Genomic DNA, 19,508 nt, shown 5'->3' with positions numbered 1-19,508 from the left:
CACGCTAAATTCTCAGAAATCATATCCCACAATAGAAATAAAAAAGTAGTTGTGACCAGTCAGATTTTTTTGGCATATACTGCCACAGGGCATTGCTAGAATATCTCCTTTTATCCTTTTGCAAGGAACAATTTTATTGTGAGGGAAATTCTGGAATCTCCAGATTTTGCTTGGTAGCAGAAGTAAAAAGGACAAAAAGACCATTGGGTCAGGTTACAACCTTACAACTATCCTTATTCAACCTAAATGTGTGAACATGCCCAGAGGTAATTCCTGGGGAGGTGACAAAGCTGTTGAGTTCACAGGCTACGAGGAGAGAATACTAGGTATGTTTTCCTGTTGTACAGATCTACCCAGGGCTGATGTGTGAAGATATTTCATTTCACAGGACTGATTTTGTGATGTCTGTGTCGATGTCCTCTCCCCCCCCCCCAGCCCTTTCTGAACAGGAAATATTTAGTTTCAAACCCTTAGAAGGAAACATTTCTTTGGAGCCCAGGGAAGTCTGCACGCACAAGAGAGGGATGTGGCTGGCCCTTTTCATCTCTGCAGCATTAGCAAGCCAAGGCTGCAGGGGACAGACAGCAGTGCCAAGGAGGGTAAACACTGAAGAAGAACCCTGCTGAGTTACAAGGGGCCAGAGGGAAGGGAAGGGCAGGCACGGAGGCCAAGCAAACACAAACACAGCTGCCCAAAAAACAAAACTTGAAAGGGGCCATTTGGAGGATGCAGCCTTGGCTAAAATGGAGGGGTGTGGGAGCTCACAGTGAGGTGGTAGACACAGACTTGGCACAGATCAGGCAGTTGCCGGGCATCACATTCTCAGCTGCTTTTTCTGATTTTCACCAGAACCATTAGCAGGCATAATTTGGGAAGATGTGGAAAAGTACTCCCAGTGGCTTCTTTGTGAGGTGTCTTGATGCAGAGCTTATTATATTTTGGATCAAGATGACTTTTAGTACTACAGCATTAGGGGTATAATATTGAAATGGATCTTGTTTCCTCCATTGAGTGAACGGCAGTCTTTTGCTCTCTGTGTCACATAAATTAAATGATCTTAAAATCTATTTAGATCTAAGGTTGGCAAATGACAGGCATTTTAATGGGTTACTGTTTCAGTTAAGCCTTCACTAATTGTAACTAGTTTTGTTTTAATAGTGCCCCCTGCTGTCCATCTGATGATCAGCAAGTTAAAAGTAAATGTGCAGTTTGGTAACAAATCGTAAATATTTGACTTGCATTGGGTTTGTTCTACTTTTAAGTCTGGGTGTGCATGTACATATGTATGTTTCAATGGCAAATTGCCCTTCTTAGGATACACATTCACTTTAAAACAGTCAAAGCTGGAAAAACACGATTTTTCACTAGGAGACGATGGAGCAGAAACTAATCAAAACCACCAAACAGAATTGAGTTATTTATGTGGGCTGTGGCAGCTCAAGATCACATCTAGTGGTGATGGATAGTGACGCAACCCAGAGAAGCTTTGCTGTGGGAAGGAGACAGTGAGATCGCTCTGCATGTTTATCTGTCCAGGCATCCAGACTGCAGCAGGGATCCAGCAGGATTTCCCGTTTGCTCAAAGGCTGTGTGTTTGTTTTAGGAGGGAGAGCTCAGACACCAGCATTGTTACACAAATCGGGACTATGGTTATATATAGTAGCAGTGGGGGACTTTCTTAGGTTATTTTGGACCTTGACCACACAAAAGTGGAAAAGCTCCAAGAGGAAGTTGGGGCTGTTCACCTTCCAGTCAAAGTGGGCGGATTGTTTTGCTCTGGCTGTGATTGAAAAGCAACAACACTCTGAAGGGTATGAGAGAGTCACAGAGAGCTATGAAGACAGGCTACTTATCTTCCACAGGTTTGTTGCCTACTGGCCAGGAGTAAAAAGCAGATGTATATGGGGGGGATCTGACTTTAGGGAACTCTCTTTTTTCTCCTCCTCCATTGCTTTGAAAAAGAATGTGGTGCTTGAATTTCAAAAGGAAAATTGTGGGATAGGGCTTCACTCCTGCTCTCTGTTTGATCTAAGATGTCTTCCTGCTTCTTCCTAGAACTCAGTTATTCCAATCCTCTTTGGAGTTATGGGGCAGGGAAGGAACAATCCTAGATCCTCTCATCAATATGAAAGTAAAAGATAGCGGATAGGTTGACAGTAAGGGGAGAAACCTAAAGCAGGGGACTTGAATTTAAAATACAAGGGAGGTATGACATCCTTATTAGATAATTGCTAGCAAAAGGCATCTTATTTTCAGATTTATTTCCCTGTTGTTCATGTTAAAGCATATTAACAACAGCTGTTCCTTCCTTTACAACACTTCTCTTTGCACCCCTTTATGTCACCCAAGCAAAGTATTTGTGCCAACATTTTCTCCCTTGGGAAAAGTCTACTCCTTTTAAGAGGATTCATTTAATTGGGCTCTGCATTTTTGCTAACTTCCAGTCATAAAATGGCACATTTGGGCTTATGATTGGAAGGCCACATTGCACACAATCTGCTTTATGGTGCATTATTGCCTCTTGTACAGATTTAACCAATTTGATCCATGTCTAATACATAAATAATCCAGTAGGAGCGCTCCACAATAGATGTCAGTAACAAACTATAAAGTATTCTCCCTTCCAGACATCCATAAGAACTGTGTTTGCAGCCCCCTCTGATGACCACAGCAACTAACACAACAATGGAACTGACGAATGGCCTTGTGGCTCTTTGGGGGTTTATTACATGCTTTAACATTTGTTGTTGTACTTACAACACAGGCAGATTATTACAATGGCTCTTGATCAGGACAAGTAACAGAGTCTCAAAGAGATTTTTAATTGTAGGCACCTAAGTCTACATATTTCAATTCTGCTATGTTAGAACAGTGATGTATTTCAGAAATGATTCAAAATATTACAAAATTCACTCATTTCTTCAGTTCAGAAATGGGACTTTATTTATTTATTTATTCAATTTCTATAGCTGCTCATCTCAATCAATGACCCCAGGTGGCTTATGATTCCAAAACTATAAAAATAGGGGAAAGTATTTAAAAACAATACAAACATCCAAAATACATATCTACAGCAGCTAAGATAGTCAACCAGTTAACATAAAGCCAAGAAGCAGGGCCCCTAATACATTCAGTGCTCCTGCTCTGAAACACAGCAAGTTTTAAAATCCTTATGAAAGGCCAACAGGATTGGGGCCATTCTGATTTCCAAGAGGAGAATATTCCACAGAGCAGGAGCTTCTGCAGAAAATGGACATTTTTTAGTCCCTGCCAACAACACTCTTTGGCTGACAGGAGCTGCAGCATGTTCAGTCAGCTAGATTGAATCAGATAGGTAGAGACTCTTGGGAAAAGACGGTCAGTCCTTCAGGTAACTTGATTCTGAACCATAAAGGAATTTAAAGGTGACAACCAGAACCTTGAATTGCATTTTTTGTTTTATCAGTTTTATTGGTTAATTTTTTTCTCAGAAGAAAGATACAATCTAGCAGCAATTCATCACATACAGGTAATCCTCAACCTTAATGGAGCCTGCCCATCATGGCCATAACTCATGAAAGTCATAAAAGGAGTAAGTCACATGACTAACCTGATTTTACAACCTTTTTTGTACCAGTTGTTAAGCGAATCACTCCAGTTATTAAGCAAATCCTCAGTTGTTAAGCAAACCAATGACGCTATTTTGCCAAAAACCAGCAATAAATGGTTTTTGGTCCCATTATTATAAAATGGGACACTGTAAACAACTATAAATGAAGCCTGGTTGCAGATACCCTAATTGAAATCTCATGGCTGCAAGGGGAGTGATTATCAGAACATATAATCTGAATTGTAAGTACTTTTCAGGTAACTCCACTGGAACTTCAGATGATTGCTAAATGACCAGTCATAAGTCAAGGACTACCTTTCAATCAGGATAGCAAGAATATTAAATTACGTCTGCTTGAGTGTTTGAGCAGTGCAGGTATGAGTGGTATTTTTTCTAAACATCATGTATATTTTATTAATCACTTCAAACCAGTGGTGAAATCTGAACCGGTTTACTACTGGTTCAGTGGTTGCGCATGCGTGCTTTGTGCACGCATGCACAGTGCACACCACGCATCAAGTGCACGCCAAAAGGAGGCATGGGATAAGTAGAACAGTGCATAGGGGTGTGTGGTGATCAGCTGTGGCACGCAATCTTTTTTTTACCTTTTAAAAGCATTTTTTAAAAGACGTGGCAAGCGGGTGACTGGGAGGTTGGGTGGGCATGGGCAGGGGGGCCAGGGATTTTTGCTATCGGTTTTCCGAACCACCCGCCGCCATCGATACTGAATTGGCTGATCCAGTCCAAACCGGGAGCATTTCACCCCTGCTTCAAACTTTTCATAGAACTCAAGAAACTTCCAGAAAAAAAATTGGCATCTTAAGTCCTCTGCTCTGCTTCTTACTGTTCCTCTCCACAGTGAACTGGAATGAGGTGCCTTAATTCAAACTATATGACTTAATTCTCACATTCAATTCAAAACAGGATAGAGAACATTATTCTTTGTTCTTTTAAAGGTTGGTTTCAACTAGAGTGATCAATGGGGTTTACGTGTTGAAAGTTTAGATTATTGCTGCTGAGTAAAATATACTGTTATTAGACAGTCTCACTTTCAAAGCTATTTTGTACAAAATTAATTTTCTACTTACAGCAAAGTTGTATGCATATATTCCTTTGCATTATATGAATATGCATAATAGTATATATTCAGTATTCCTGTAAAGCTAAGGTGAGCAATTGTGTTTTGTTTCAAAGGTCATATTCCTGTACAGATGAAGCAAGCAATACAAAGAACCATAGCCAAAAGTGGATATGGATACAAATTTAATTGAGGTGGCAAATAAATTATATGAATACTTTTTTTTTCTTATAGCATTTTTCATTCTTTCTTATATAAGCACACATTTTCTTTGACATCTTTGATTTGGACAAAGTTTTCTGCAGCCATAAACCACTAAATAAACATTTAGGAAAAGCAGGGGGTCACTCACATTAGTAAAATATACCCCTCCCTTCAAGTTATTTTTAAGACCATCAGAACACAATTAAGAAGACAATCTTCAAAAAACAAAAACAAGCATTTATTTACTGCTTAAGAAGCCGAATACAGTATTCACTGCTTATTTCTACTTATGGCATGTTGAAAAGGCATGTGCTGAAAAACTGTTATTTGATCATGTTCACAATTGTCACACCTTGCTTCAGGGCTGAACTGCAAGTAGAAGGCTTTTTTTTACTGCAAACTTTTCTCTGAATAAAGCACGATGTGATCTTGCCTTCAGACAAAACTTATTTCATGAGCATGAGAGGGATCTACTACACACATAGCTCCTTCAATATTTATCCCAATGCACCTTTTTCCAGTGCAGATTATAACTGGCATTAGCCAACCTCCAAGCTCTTCATCAGTAGTTCATTGGTGGCTGATGTGGTGAGCATTTGGCCAGCTGACTTGCAGTGAGGCAATGAGTAAGCTTTGCCCAACTAATTGGAAGTGAGATGAATGTGAGAATATAAGTGAGCAGGTTGCACTTGGTGAATATGGGGAGATTGTAACAGACCATTTGAGAATCACTGAGATAGAGCAGTAGGGAAGGGATAGTTAACTCTCATGGGAATCTGAATTGATCACTTATAGAGAGCTTTTGAAATCAGCCAGAAAGCCACATATTTCCCATCATGTTATAAGAAAATTAAATTCCTGCTGGAAAACAGTTGTATATAAAATGATACCCTGCAGTTCATGGAATCTGTTTTTTGGTGGTTATGCCATTTTGCCATAACATAAATATGTTATGGTGCTCTGTCCCCAGAGATGAGTTTTTACACATGTAAAGAATAAATTGTTTCTATTCTTGAACTTGCCTTTTTTATGCTTACGGTATTAGATTACATAGTGGAATGCTTAACTTTTCTTTAGCCCATCTTTCCTTTACCATCTCTTGTCCATAATCCTACCTTGACTTCAAAGAAATACTAGTCTAAACTTAAATCCCAGGGTTCAGGTTAGATACAACAACAAGTTAGAACAACTGGGAAAGCAGGAAGTTCCACATTGATCTTAGCTTAACAGGGTAGAAGGCATTACTGAAATAAAAACAAGGTTGGTATGCAAAATAAGTAGTAGCTATACTACTCTGGCTCCTTAATAAATAACACCAAAATTTCTTTGTGGATAAATATTTGTGTCCTGCAGTTATACAAGGCATAGAAATACTCTGGATGCTTGAAACTCAAAGCTATGTTCTCTGTTTCCCTACAGGCAAGAAGAAGGCAACGCTCTTTGACAGCCAGGCTCCTATCTGCCCTATTTGTCAGGTTTTGCTTCGCCCAGGTGAGCTGCAGGAACATATGGAGCAGGAGCTGGAGAAGTTAACACAGCTGAATATCAGGTAAGTACAGCAACTTTGCTCCTGACCTGTCCTATCCTACCAGAATCATATGGGCTTTAGCCCTAGATCCAGTGGTGGGCTACTGCTGGTTTGGACTGGTTCTAGTGAACCGGTAGTTCTGACCATCAGCTGGCCCCGCCCACCCGCACCTGCCCTATCCTGTCCTATATTTCCTTCTTTCTGGCTCAGCTGATTCACACGGCACAGCTGATTTCCACATCTCTGCTGTTCTACTTACCGGGGCTCCCTTAGAAGGTAAGCAGCTGAGCTTCAAATTGTTGTATTTTGAACACTGCACGCAAGTGCACACTCACAGAACCAGTTGTTAAACAGGTTGCAGCCCACCACTGCCTAGATCTATTAAACTGAAGATCTTCCCTTTATAGCCAATGAGACCATTCTTCATATTCTATTCTCTCATGGTGAAGAATGTAAAACCCTTTAATTTATTAGGGATGTTTTTTTCTTATTACATCACTTGTGTACCCTTTTTTATGAACTTACTTTCTCAGACCCAAAGATCTACCAAAGTAAGATAATTCCGTCAGCCAACTCTACCAGCATGCCTCCTGATGAGAATTGTATATCTACTCTCCATAGTAGATCTGCTTTCAGGATATATTTGACTTCTTATTAGTTCCATCCTGGTTTACGCTTGGGGATTAGCACTAAAAGATTAGAAATTCTGTCTTTGGGAAGACAATATTTCCTGGGAACCTTGGTCAGGAATGCATGTCATTCCAGCTTCCCCTTTCTAGCACATCAAAAGTCCTGTTTAAAAAATTAATTGCATTTTAACTGCTAGCAGTTATGTGGGAAATCACTGCAACAGATTCCTGTTCTTGTCTCAATAAAACTGCAGCCTGGGAGAGACTGTGTATTCATTTCATTTATTAATGAATTCCATCATGATTAAAAGGTGAAGAAAGAAATCCGTAAGGTGGGAGTAGTAAGCAAAGTCATCAGGTTTTTGGGAATGGCAGGAAGCCTGGAGCCATGAGGTTTTAAAAGCCCCAATACCCAAAAATACCATCACTGTGGAGAGTTTGGAAAAGGAGTTTAACTTGGTCCAAGGTCTGTTCTCAAGGTAAACAAGGTGTCAGTTGAAGAGAATATTTGTAGCTCAAGGTTGAACTTGCAGGGTCCTGGATGTTCTCTGAGCTGGGTGGGTTATTTTGCAGCACTGATGATGTTACCTAGTTTGGAGTGAAACATCTGTAAGAAAATCGTCAAGCTCAGAGAGCACCAAGGACCCCATAGTAACAAAATGTCTTAACGGAAACAGGCTTAAAAGCAAATTTACATTGGCTCCACATCCATTGCCTTTCCCCCGTCCCGTTCCCCCCTCCCCCCTGGTACTGAGCCCAAACTTGCCATTTCTTACAGGGGGGAGGGATAGAAAAAGAACAAGTCATGCAACACTGTTCCCTTGTGTATATAATTTATAGCGTGTTTTGGGGGTCTGTCTGACTTAATAAAGGGCCACAGCAAATTAATGAAGGGGTGTAAATGAACAGAAGCAATTAGCCCTCAGAGAGCTTATGGAAACAGCAAGGCAAGCCTTGTAGGAGAGCTGAGAGCAGCCTGTAGCTGGATACCTGGGGGTTGCGGGGGGGGGGGGGAGGAATAGTACTTAATGGGAAAGGAAAGGAAACGCTAAATCATAAAGGCTGACAAGAACCATTGTGGGCCAGCTGACAAATGAAAAAGAATGGCATTATTCCTTTAAATAACCACGGCAGTTAAAAGGGGGAGACAGCTTACTCCCAGCCCTCGACTATTCTGGCTGTATGCATGTGGAAGAGCAATAGCAGAGCCTTTATTAATTATTAAGTAATGACTCCTATCCTGCTGCAATAGATAGCCTTCGGCCTCCTGTATCAATCAGGCCCCAGGGGCTAATCATCGGCCTTCTGGCAGACCCTGCCCTAACCTGGCAATAGGAACAAACCACTTTAAATGTCAAGCTGCTTTGGGGTTCCTGAGAATGTGGGGGGTTCTGCACTGAGAGATGAACATGTTCCCATTCCTGAACCTTCCAGGGGTAGCATATATCCTGCTGGCAAAAGGAAAAAAAATGTTGTTTTTCATAATCAAGATGGTGGCATTGTCTTTCCACCCTGGTACACAAAAGGAATATAAGCAACCTATATTGAAAAAAAGAGTAGCACTCCAATAAGCAAATAAAACTTACAAATGCATTTAGTCCTTTAGTGGATTAATAGGTAATAGGTAAAAGTGGCATATACTGCTCCTCCTTTTGTCATTTTCTCCACAGCAACAATCTTATGAAGTAGGTTGGGCTGAATTAGAGAATGATTGGCCCAGTTACCCAGGGAGCTTTGATGGTTCGGAATGGACTTGAACCCAGGTCACCCTACTCCAAGTCCAACACGACATAGCAACTATATCTAGTTGTAACCAAAATGACCAGCAGCTACTATTTAGTAATATGGAACAGGGAGGCTCTTGCTTTGCTGGGATTAAGATGTGGGAGGAAGAGGAGGAGGAAAAATATCCTATCAGAGAATGTTGTCCCAACCCATATTGTGCATTCAACATCATTGGGCACAGGAATGATCATAGCAGTTGTGAGCGATTTGGATGTGGTCACAAGCATTTAACTTGAGGTCCATAAAATAAATTGGCTGCGCCATAGTTTATTGCTTCTGAAAGTTCATTTACATAGCCAAAGAGATTTAAAGGTAATCATCCTGAGCATACAATCTTTATTTACATCAATAAAGCACTGGAGTTTGTTACAGCCATGCATCCTTGTTGCTGGCATTCAGTGTTTTATCTGTTTCTCAATGAAATTTTCAACATCACAGAGATTACAATTTTGCTTAAATTTACATTATATTTATTTGCTTATTTTATTTATATTGTGCATCTTCCTCTATCACTGAGTGCAAGGATTCGGGGTGTTTCCTAGGTTCTGATTGGGCCCTTGTCTACTTAGCAGCAGTAAGGAGGCTGTGCTGTTATGTCTTCAGATCATGCCTTGGCATTTAGAATATGATTGCATCCTAAAGAGATCCTGATTGTAACTGGGTTTGTTCTGTTTCAGTCAACTCACTTTTATTTTCAAATTGGTCATTACTTGGACTCTATCCCAGGACAATTGATTTCTCTACTTAAATAGCAATATTTCCTTTATTTGGGAAAAATAAATTCAGCTGCAGCTAATGTTGGCTTGTAGTATCAACTCCTTTGATGTTTGGTAGATATTTTTTTTTTTACTCACCTGCTAAATTAGCAGTGATCTGTGCAATGTTCAAGTACAGGAATAGTTTTGTAATACATTATTTTGTTAAATGAGAGACAAGATCCAATTGTCCCAAAGCCAGGAAGGCAAGTGACTGTTTTTTTATTCAATATTGTTGTTCCTTCACATATTCAGAGAAATTTCCTTTTTATGTTACTGTATTTTCATTTTTAATCTTTATTCTTTTGTATACTGCTTAGAGTTGCTTCGGTTGTTGAGGCGGCTAATAAATTGTGTAGAAATAGAACAGAAGAGTGCTATTGCCTACTGAAGCTTGAATTCATTAATTAAGCATTGCAATAGTTTTTCCTATGTACCTGGGTGAAATCTACTTACCTTCCCTACCAGTTTGGAAGTGCACGCGCCGCACGCTTCACATGCGTATGGACCTCTGCGCATGTGCACAGACGCTCTGCACATGCGCACAGACTCTTTGTGCATGCACAAACCCTTCTGCACATGCGCAGAGGGTAAAAAACAGGTTACTTCCTGGTTAAAACCAGGAAGTAATGACAACCAGGAAAGTGGGCGGAGCCTTGTGCTGCCGTCGCTATCGGTTCTCTGAACCACCTGCCGCCATCACTACCGGTTCGGCCGAACCAGTCCGAACCAGTAGCATTTCACCCCTGCTATGTACTCAGTCTTTCTTTTCCTTAGGCTTTTACTAGCAATGGTTTAATCTGCAGAAATCTTGCCAGTCGAGAAGGATGAATTATATGATTTCGAAAGAGTTCATTTCACCCTTCTTAATAACATTTCTATCACCTATCTTGCCTCCAGATTCTGCTGGTACTTTCATACAGATTCCTAAACAGCCTTGTATATAAAAGATGGAAGCGTGTTTATTTTTTTTTTAAAGAACATACCAGCATAGATGGAGTTAATCGCCTCCAAGCTGAAGTTTGTAGTTTTGTTTTCTTTCAATTTATATCCTTCACTTAAAAAGGAAAAAAGGTGGGGGTGAAATCGCCCAGCAGGTGACATATTCTAAGAGGGAGCAGCGAAATCGTGTTAACCACTTCAAAATCTCATATATTCAATCGGCCTCTGGCAAGACATCTGCCTAATGTTAGCGCTTAAATATCCTTTTCCATTTTACATGCATTCAAGTCTCATTTGAGTGAAATGAAACGGTATTATTAAAGGGAGATTTTGCACAAATGGCCTGAATTTGACATGTCAAGTTCAATGAGGCTGTTACATATGTAATGTTGAGAAGGGGCTCCGAGGCTCCTGGCACTTGAAACAGCACCAGTGGCTCAGAAATGAAATTTGCATGCAGCCTTTTCCCTCCCCACCCTTCTACTCAAACCCACAGAATGCCAAGTTGCAGCTTGTGCCTCGTAGAAGCCTGGGATAGGATTTGGGAATAAAGCAATTACTGGTCTAGGGCAAAGTGATTTGGGAATAGAAATGCCCTCTCCAAAAACTCAGTATCTTGATTGGGGGGAAAAAAACATTAATAGGATCTTAATTTTGAAATATCCCTAAAGTCATCATCTTCCTTCTCTCCTAACAACCATCGTGCCACAGATACTGGCTCTCCTAAACTAAACGATTAATTGGAAATAGCTTTTCAAGCGTCTAATATGCAGAATACAAACATTTGTATATTACATTTGTATCTTTGCACATGAGCACTTGGCATTAGTTGGTCAGGATCTGAGATGGGTTCTACTAAGAGTAAAATATTATATTTCATAGTTTGTAGTCATGAAGATAGGGTAATCTAGAAAAAATCTAGGTCACCATGGAACTAGTTATCCAATACACTTCTGAATTGGGAAAGAGGCTAAAACATTTTTTCATTCTGCTGCCCTCCCTACATATCATTTGCCAAGGCAGAAGAAATGAAAGCTAGACCAGATCTTTATGCCATCATTTTTTGAAGGATTACCAATGAATCTGCTCATCTGCTGTTTTGTCATCTCTCACTTTTATTTGTTGTTGCATTATATTGTAAATTTCTTGGCAAAGAGGCAGCTATAGCTGCAATAAATCATTTAGTCAGTAAATACAATACATCCATATGCTGTACAAGTTACATAAAATATGTTTTAAAAGAAAATAGAATTTTAATTATTTCCCTCTTGAAAGGGAAAGTGCCTACGTATTCAAAATGTTTTTTTCTCTGTTAGGAATGTGTTTTAATGTGTAATTGTAGGGTTACGTTTGTTATTTCTCCATATTTTGCTCAGAATATTTAATTTTTGATCCATATCCAGTATGTAATGTTCCCGTCTTATTTCTTTTGCATTATATGATCAGTAGCCTGTTTCATTACTACTGCCAGAACATAACAGATAGAAGAAAATCAGGCACATTGCATTCCACCAGGTTCATAACTGGATAAGACTCATCCAATTTGAAAAAAAAATGCAGTATTTTGCCATCCTTTACTATGTTGATCATTAAGATTTACCTTACAAGTAGCTTATAAGAAATATAACAGAATTATCTGGATTATTCAATAATTAACTGTCCCTACTGAGAACTGTAGATTTAAAAATCCTCTAGAGGGGCCAACTCCCAAAAGACTATACCATCAACCCTCTGAAAGGATAAATAAAGTGCATAAAATACATATAACCTATATTGTCACATGCCTTGATCTCCTAGGTTTATACCCAAGGTTGTAAACTAACCAGGTAGCTCTCAGAGGTCTCCAAAGCAAGCAATAGTTACCAAGTTTTGCAAGAGTTAGATTAGAGATATTTAGATTTCCTTCTTCTACAAAGCTTATTAAAATACATGATACATATATCATTGCATCTTAAAAGCAACCTCACAACTAACTAAGCATTGAGACACAGTGACTAGCTAGCATTACACTCAGTGAAAATTAAATCCAGGTGGCCCCCCATCTTCCTTCATCCAGTAACCTTTTTCTCGTCAATTTCTCTTTTATTTATTTTTTCTCATCTGCTTTTTAAAAATGTTCATCCTTCCCTTTCTTCCCTCTCCTTCCATTCCACCTCCCCCACCCTCCCTTGATATCATGGCGACATCTCCAAGCCAAGTACTTTTAATTTCGCCTGTGGCCCTTGCTGACACTGTGGATATGCACAGCAAGTTAAATTCCCGCCTGATCAATAAAGCAGAAGCTGTGTGTCCGACTGGTCGATACTTTTTTATCTGTCTTCAGCCCAGTCCTGCTGATGACAGGCCTCCTGTGCTTCACCAAAGACACTCAAGGGCAACCAGATTTTCAACAACACAAGCATTTAAAAAGGGGGGGGAAAGGAAAAAAAAGTTGTAATTATTATTATTTTAGGATTAGCTTTTAATTTTAGAAAGTATTTAATACTGTATATCCCTGTAGAAAGAGATAAGTCAATTAATGGAGTTTGGCCTTTGCTTGAAACATCCTAATGATTTATCTTAATTTTTAATTTTTTTTTTTTTGTGAATTAATTGATTCCTGGGTCTTGCCAATTAACATCGTAATGGGTGTATGATAAATTCTATGGGAGTAGAATTTTTTTATTCTTGTCACTGAAAGGGCCTTGGAAAGGGCATTTTTTTCTGTGTTTCCCCTTGCATGCAGCACAGTCTTTCTCTTTTCAAGTTACAGCTTTGCTTACTGTTAAGTACTGCAAGGTTCTTTTGTAAATGGTCAGTTACCCAGTGTTAACATGTATTGAAGCTTTGCGCTGAGATTTCTGTCAGTTACTTCATAAGATTCTTTTCCTTCAAGATTCTTCTCCTTTTATATTAAAATTGTAGATGACACCAAATGATTGGAAGGCTAATACTGTAGAAGACAAATTTCAAAATCATCTTGCTACATTAGAAAAGTGGACTGAAAATAACAGAATGAAATTTACTAGACAACACAAACTTATTTAAGAAAAACAAAATGCACAGTTATAGATGAGGGATATCTGGCTTAGTGATAATATACCAAGATGTATTGTGGAAAAGATTTTGGAATGGCAGTGTACCACAAGCCAAAAACGAGTCAGCACAGTGAGATAGGTATAAAAAAGACACATTTTGGCTCATGAACAGTATAGTTTCCAAATCACAGGAAATAATGTTTCCATTATATTCTGCATTGGACAGAAACTGTCCTGTTAAAATGGGCAGAAACACTGGATCAGGTTCAAGGAAGGGCAACTAGGATGATCAGAAGACTAAAAACCAGGAGAGACTGAAGAAAGTGGATGTGTTTAGACTTGAGAAGAGTGAACGAAGAGGGAAATATAATAGGACCTTTCATGTTTCTGAAAGGTTGTCATATAAGAGAGGGCCAAGAATTGCTCTCTATTAGAGAAGGGCAAATCTTGTTTCTGTCTTTAAGAAAGAGAAACAAAATCATTACAGCCCGATCAGTTTGATGCTGAGGCAAAACTCAAACAGATTATTAAGCAGTCAGTTTGTATTTAGGGAAAATGTTTTGTTTTGACAGGAGTCAACATAGGTTTACCAAGAATATGTCATGCCAAAATAACCTGATCTTCTTTTTTGATAGTGCTTGGTTCAGGAATGTTATGGACCCAGTGTACCTTGACTTCAAAGCATTCAGAAGGGTGGGGATTCTAGAAAAGAAAATAAGATGTTTAAATATAGGCTGGACAGTACTACTGTTAGATGGATACAATGCTGGTTAAAAGTTGCAGCCAATAAGTGTATGACTCTGCATCAAGCTGGGAAAAAAAAACTATCAAAACGGCATACCATAGGACCGTGATAGCGAACCTATGTCATGTGTGCCACAGGTGGCACACGGAGCCATATTGGTGGGCACGCAAGCATTGCCCTAGCTCAGTTCCAGCATGCATGTGTGTACTGGCCAGCTGATTTTTGGGCCTTCTGGGCTCACTGGAAGTCGGCAAATGTGCTGTTTCTGACCTCCAGTGAGCCTCCGGGGGGGTGGGGAAGGCTGTTTTTGCCCTCCCCAGGCTCCTAGAAAGCCTCTGGAGACTGGGGAGGTCAAAAAATGGGCCCATCGTGCCATCACATGCCAAAAGCGGGGGGAGCATGGAGGCTCGTGTGTGCATACGTGGGGGGCACGGCGCATAGAATTATGTGTGTGGGCACACACGTGCGCGACCACCCTGCACTCCCCCAACTTTTGGCACCCGATGGCAAAAAGGTTAGCCATCACTGCCATAGGGCTCCTTATTCGAACTTATGCTCAACAACACTTTTAAAAATTACTTGGATAAAGGATTAGAAAATATAATTATCAAATTACCGAGTCCCTTGGACTGCAAAGCAATCAAACCGGTCAGTCCTAGAGAGATCAACCCTGACTGCTCTTTAGAAGGCCAGATCCTGAAGATGAAACTCAAATACTTTGGCCACCTAATGAGAAGGAAGAACTCACTGGAGAAGAGCTAATGCTGGGAACGATTGAGGGCAAAAGAAGAAAGGGACGACAGAGAATGAGGTGGCTGGATGGAGTCACTGAAGCAGTAGGCGTGAGCTTAAATGGACTCCAGAGGATGGTAGAAGACAGGAAAGCCTGGAGGAATGTTGTCCATGGTGTCGCAATGGGTCAGACACAACTTCACAAATAACAACAACAAATACCAGTATATACATACATATACATGTTTGTGTGTGTATATTCAATGGAAGTATAAAGCTAGATCACATTTTCTGGCTGAGGCTCTAAATGTGGTAGAGCATGAACTAGTCCTCAGATCATATAAATTCAAGCTCTATACCATTCTTGCTTATGATGTTAAATGAATCTGGCAACTCACCTGGCTTCTGTTTCCTCTCTATATAAAAAGGTTAATAAAGGCTGTAATTTTAAACGTGCCAGTGATCGTGAGCTATTTGGCTGATGAAAAGTGCACCATATGATTGAACTAATTAGCTAATAAAGGTGAGGCCAAATACCCTGCTGAAGAGGCAAGTGGGTTTAAGCATGGGCAGAAGGATAGCTTGGGCACCTGAATGGCTAGGAAAATGTTTCTATGTCTTTTTTAAATTCCTTTAAGGATAACTTGTTTGAATTCTTATGAGCCATTAAAGGCAGAGCTGGGGATTAAGATACATATCCACATTAATCTTTCTTCTGGCTACTATCTTATCTTTAGTTGGCTGGCATCATATTTTTCTGTTCCCATCTTTTCATTTCCTAAGAATGAAAGAGTTCAGCTCATAGTGTGTTTGGTCTATAAGAAGAGGCAAAAAATGCATTTCAGCACTGAGTTGATCTTAATGTGAATAATTGCTTCATGGAGGTCTGTACCTAAATTTGCTGCATACAGACAGAAAATCTCTGCTTATCCTTAGTTCACAAAGAAGGCATTTTTAAGCTGTTTACCAATACAAAATGAAGGTTATCCTGATTTGCAGGCTTTTTGTTAGGGTGTTAACCAAGGCAAGGGATTGCCATTTACACCTTGGCCAAATCATTTGCCTGAATTGAATTGAATTTGTTTCAGCAGGAACTGTAATTCCTGCTACTGATCTCATTTGAAGAGTTGTCTATATGATAGACATTTAGTTTCATCAGTCACTGAGTACTGAACTGCTTTTTAAAAAAATTTCCAAAATTTACTTTTAGCTCACAGTAAATTCAAATCTAATTCTCTGCTGCTGTAGGGTAGATTTTTGTGAACGTATAAACATTGGTTTTTTGAAGCTTGGGTGCTCCATACTTCAAAGGGGGAAATAGTGGATTCTCCTCTTGCAACAAAACACCTTCTCCTTGTGTATAGGCTGAATATACAAAAGCAAAAATGGGCTTTCAATTTTGCCTTGATATATCTTCCATCATTAAGCTCTCAAACAGTTATCTCTCTATTTTGGTGCTCAGTTGAAACTGAATTTGCTAAGGATATGGATCCAAATGTAGCTCAAAGAAAGCATTTCATTATTGATACTATTGCTGTTGTTTTAGAGTAAATTTTTCAGGCAATTCTTATTTAAAAGATATAGTGTATGCACTGAAACTTAATAGGAACAATAGAAAAAGATTGTAACTCATTGCTAGAGCATTTACTCTGCAACTTTAGAGAACTCGGGAAGAAAAATCCAATTTGAACTTTGAGAGATCTGTTGCTGTTAAAAGCACTGAGATAGACTAATGTTCTTACTTGGTATATAAATAAATATGTGCCTTATTTCAAATAAAAATCTGATTGCATCATCAAGTACTTGCATTCATAAACTTGCTCTTTCAAAGGAAAGCTTATATCAAAACCACACAAAAACAGGTTTGTGCAAATCTTAGGTTTAAGCAAATCTTAGGGAAATCCACATACCAAGCTATTAACCAAAATGATTGATACACCATTATGTTCAAATTGTGTTAAGATTTTTTGGGGGACTAATTGGAGATGGAACTAACAAAGGCAAATGGCTTAATCTAAAAATTAACCTTTCAACATAGTATTTGCTCAGTTTGACCCTAATACTTTTGTATCATATATTTCCCAGTCAGATTTAGACCATATGTCTCTGTGTGTGCACACATGCACAAAAAACTTCCCCACCATTCTGTCTTCCCATGGAACTATCTTGGATCAAAACTACTTTTAGATAACCTTTTCACTGCTGTTTGTGGCTATTTTTTACTCTTCTGTATAGAAAGACAATATGTTGCTCCAAAGGAATAGTTATCAAGAGGGTTAATTTCAAACTGGTATTAAAATGCTGAATGAGATGATTGCTGAATGATGAGTGCTTTCCAGTTACTTCTTTCATCTCAGTTGGATCTAAGAAATGCTCCATGATCTTGTTAACAAGATTCCTAAGAGATGTCTTAGAGATTATTCAGTGAACGGTTGTCCCAGTATTAAGAAACTGAGTTCACACATCCCACAGAACTATGGTTTACCTAACATCTTATTTGAACTAATCACAGTTTGCTTAGTTTGCACACGCTAGGCCAAAATTAGTTTACAATGAAATAGATGTGCATGCTTATTATGTCTGTGGGACCAGGGGTGAAATCCAGCAGGTTCTGACAGGTTCTAGAGAACAGGTAGCGGAAATTTTGAGCAGTTCAGAAAACTGGTAGTGGAAATTTTAGATAGTTCTGAGAACTGGCAAATACCACCTCTAGCTGACCCCAGGGTGGGGTGGGAATGGAGATTTTGCAATATCCTTCCCCCAGGAGTGGGGAGGGAATGTGGATTTTGCAGTATCCTTCCCCTGAAGTGGGGTGGGAATGGAGATTTTGCAGTATCTTTCCCCTGACACACCCACCAAACCACACCACACCCACCAAGCCACGCCCACAGAACCAGTAGTAAAAAAAATTGGATTTCACCATTGTGTGGGACATACTCTGGACAGCCTTATAACAAACCAGAATAGATGTTTAAATGACTGGTGGTGTCAAGAGCATTCTAAGATTTTTAAAATGGTAATTTTCTTGTCTCTTACTGAGACTTTTTGTAAGCAGAAAGCTAGATATTATTTTTTATTTATTGTATTTTTAGAGCACCCAGAGATCTTTGTGTAATTATTGAATCTTAAACTTTTTTCAAAGTACTTACAATGTGTACAGTCTGAAAGGTATTGCTGAATGCTGTAATTTTATCAATGTAGAGGATGACAAATTACAGATGATTTGTTAAGCTGTCATCCCAAACAATATGGACAGACTGTATTTTGTCTTTTGTTTTTGACAAGGAACTTTGGAAGTGCAGATGTGATTTTACAAACCGCTACAGTAACACAAAATGGAAATATTTCTGAAGGGGGAATTTTTTCAGTGGCTTTGACTAGCTGTTTATCAACTTGCTTCTTTATATTATTCTTTCCAGCCTAGAGGTTTTAGAATGCTGATATTACAGATTATAAACTATAAAATAGTTAATTTCTTAGCATACTTCCAAATGTGTTTGTACATAGATATGAACATGGTATTTTCCTTTATAAATGCATCATTATGAAAACTAAATTCATCTTAGTCAAGATACAAAGCTTCAATAACAGATATTCTGCCTATCAAATCCCCCCATTTCTTAGAAGGTAAACTCTCCTCCACCTGATCACTCTTTTCTTATAATTTGCTTCTATATAAAAGGAGCAAGTAAGCTGTGTTATCATAATGAACTGGATAAATAATTCCCCAAACAGATTAAAACTAACTATAACTTGAAAAGGGTGGGTAGGTAGGGGTGTGAAGTAATTATATTTTATTAGCTAGCAAAACACAATTTTTTGCTTTCAAAGGATAATTCTATGTAAATCATCTTAATTAGAAATGTCAGAGAAACCTGTGAAGATCATAGCTAGCAACTAATTTCCTATGTATGGGTTATAATTTAAACCACATGGATCTCTCACTGTGTGGCAATATGCTGGCTATGAAATAAAGTTGGGAGTGTTGTCTGAGGTTATTACTATGTAAATGTGTGATGATTTCAGACCACTGCTGACTTGCTTAGTGATTAAAGAGAATTCTGAGGTCTCCAAAGATTGCGCTCTTTGGAAGGGCCTGGAGCAAAAAAAAATTAAAGGTGCTGAAAGGTGTTTGAACTTTAAAGGTCATGATTTTCTTTACCATTTTTAATTTTCCAGCACTCTTTATAGGAAGGGTTTTTCCCCCTTTGCTTATAGCTTTTCAGCTAGTAACTCTGTAATGATCTCTGCATGAAGGAAATATAAAAGAAAATCACCATAATATATTTGTCAAGATATACAGAAATTATGTAATGAAAATCCTAATTTCTGACCTCAGTTTTAGATTCAAGAAGAGGTGAGTTGGAAGAAATGTGTGGATTAGATTTTATGTTCTTATAGTAAAGCAAGCAATATAAATTACTGTTAGGAGAACAGGAGATTGAATAATCTGTGGTTTGACCTCATAATTCCTGTCTTTATTTGAAGACATATCTAAAGATCA

General features: G+C 38.9%; 1 protein-coding gene across 3 annotated transcripts in view; it reads left to right on the top strand.

Annotated features, from left to right (window-relative positions):
• Positions 1-19,508, top strand: part of RNF220 (ring finger protein 220) — a 335,380-nt gene that overhangs the window by 197,021 nt on the left and 118,851 nt on the right. For all 3 annotated transcript variants that reach the window (XM_070941405.1, XM_070941407.1, XM_070941406.1), the window contains one exon: positions 6,291-6,420. In XM_070941405.1, the coding sequence (XP_070797506.1) occupies positions 6,291-6,420 (130 nt within the window). The remainder of the gene's footprint in view (positions 1-6,290; positions 6,421-19,508) is intronic.

This window comes from Pituophis catenifer, unplaced genomic scaffold (genome assembly GCF_029215685.1).
Source record: "Pituophis catenifer annectens isolate HBS135680 unplaced genomic scaffold, rPitCat1.0.hap2 SCAF_3, whole genome shotgun sequence".
Lineage (NCBI taxonomy): Eukaryota > Metazoa > Chordata > Lepidosauria > Squamata > Colubridae > Pituophis > Pituophis catenifer.
This window is presented reverse-complemented; position numbering and strand designations above follow the sequence as displayed.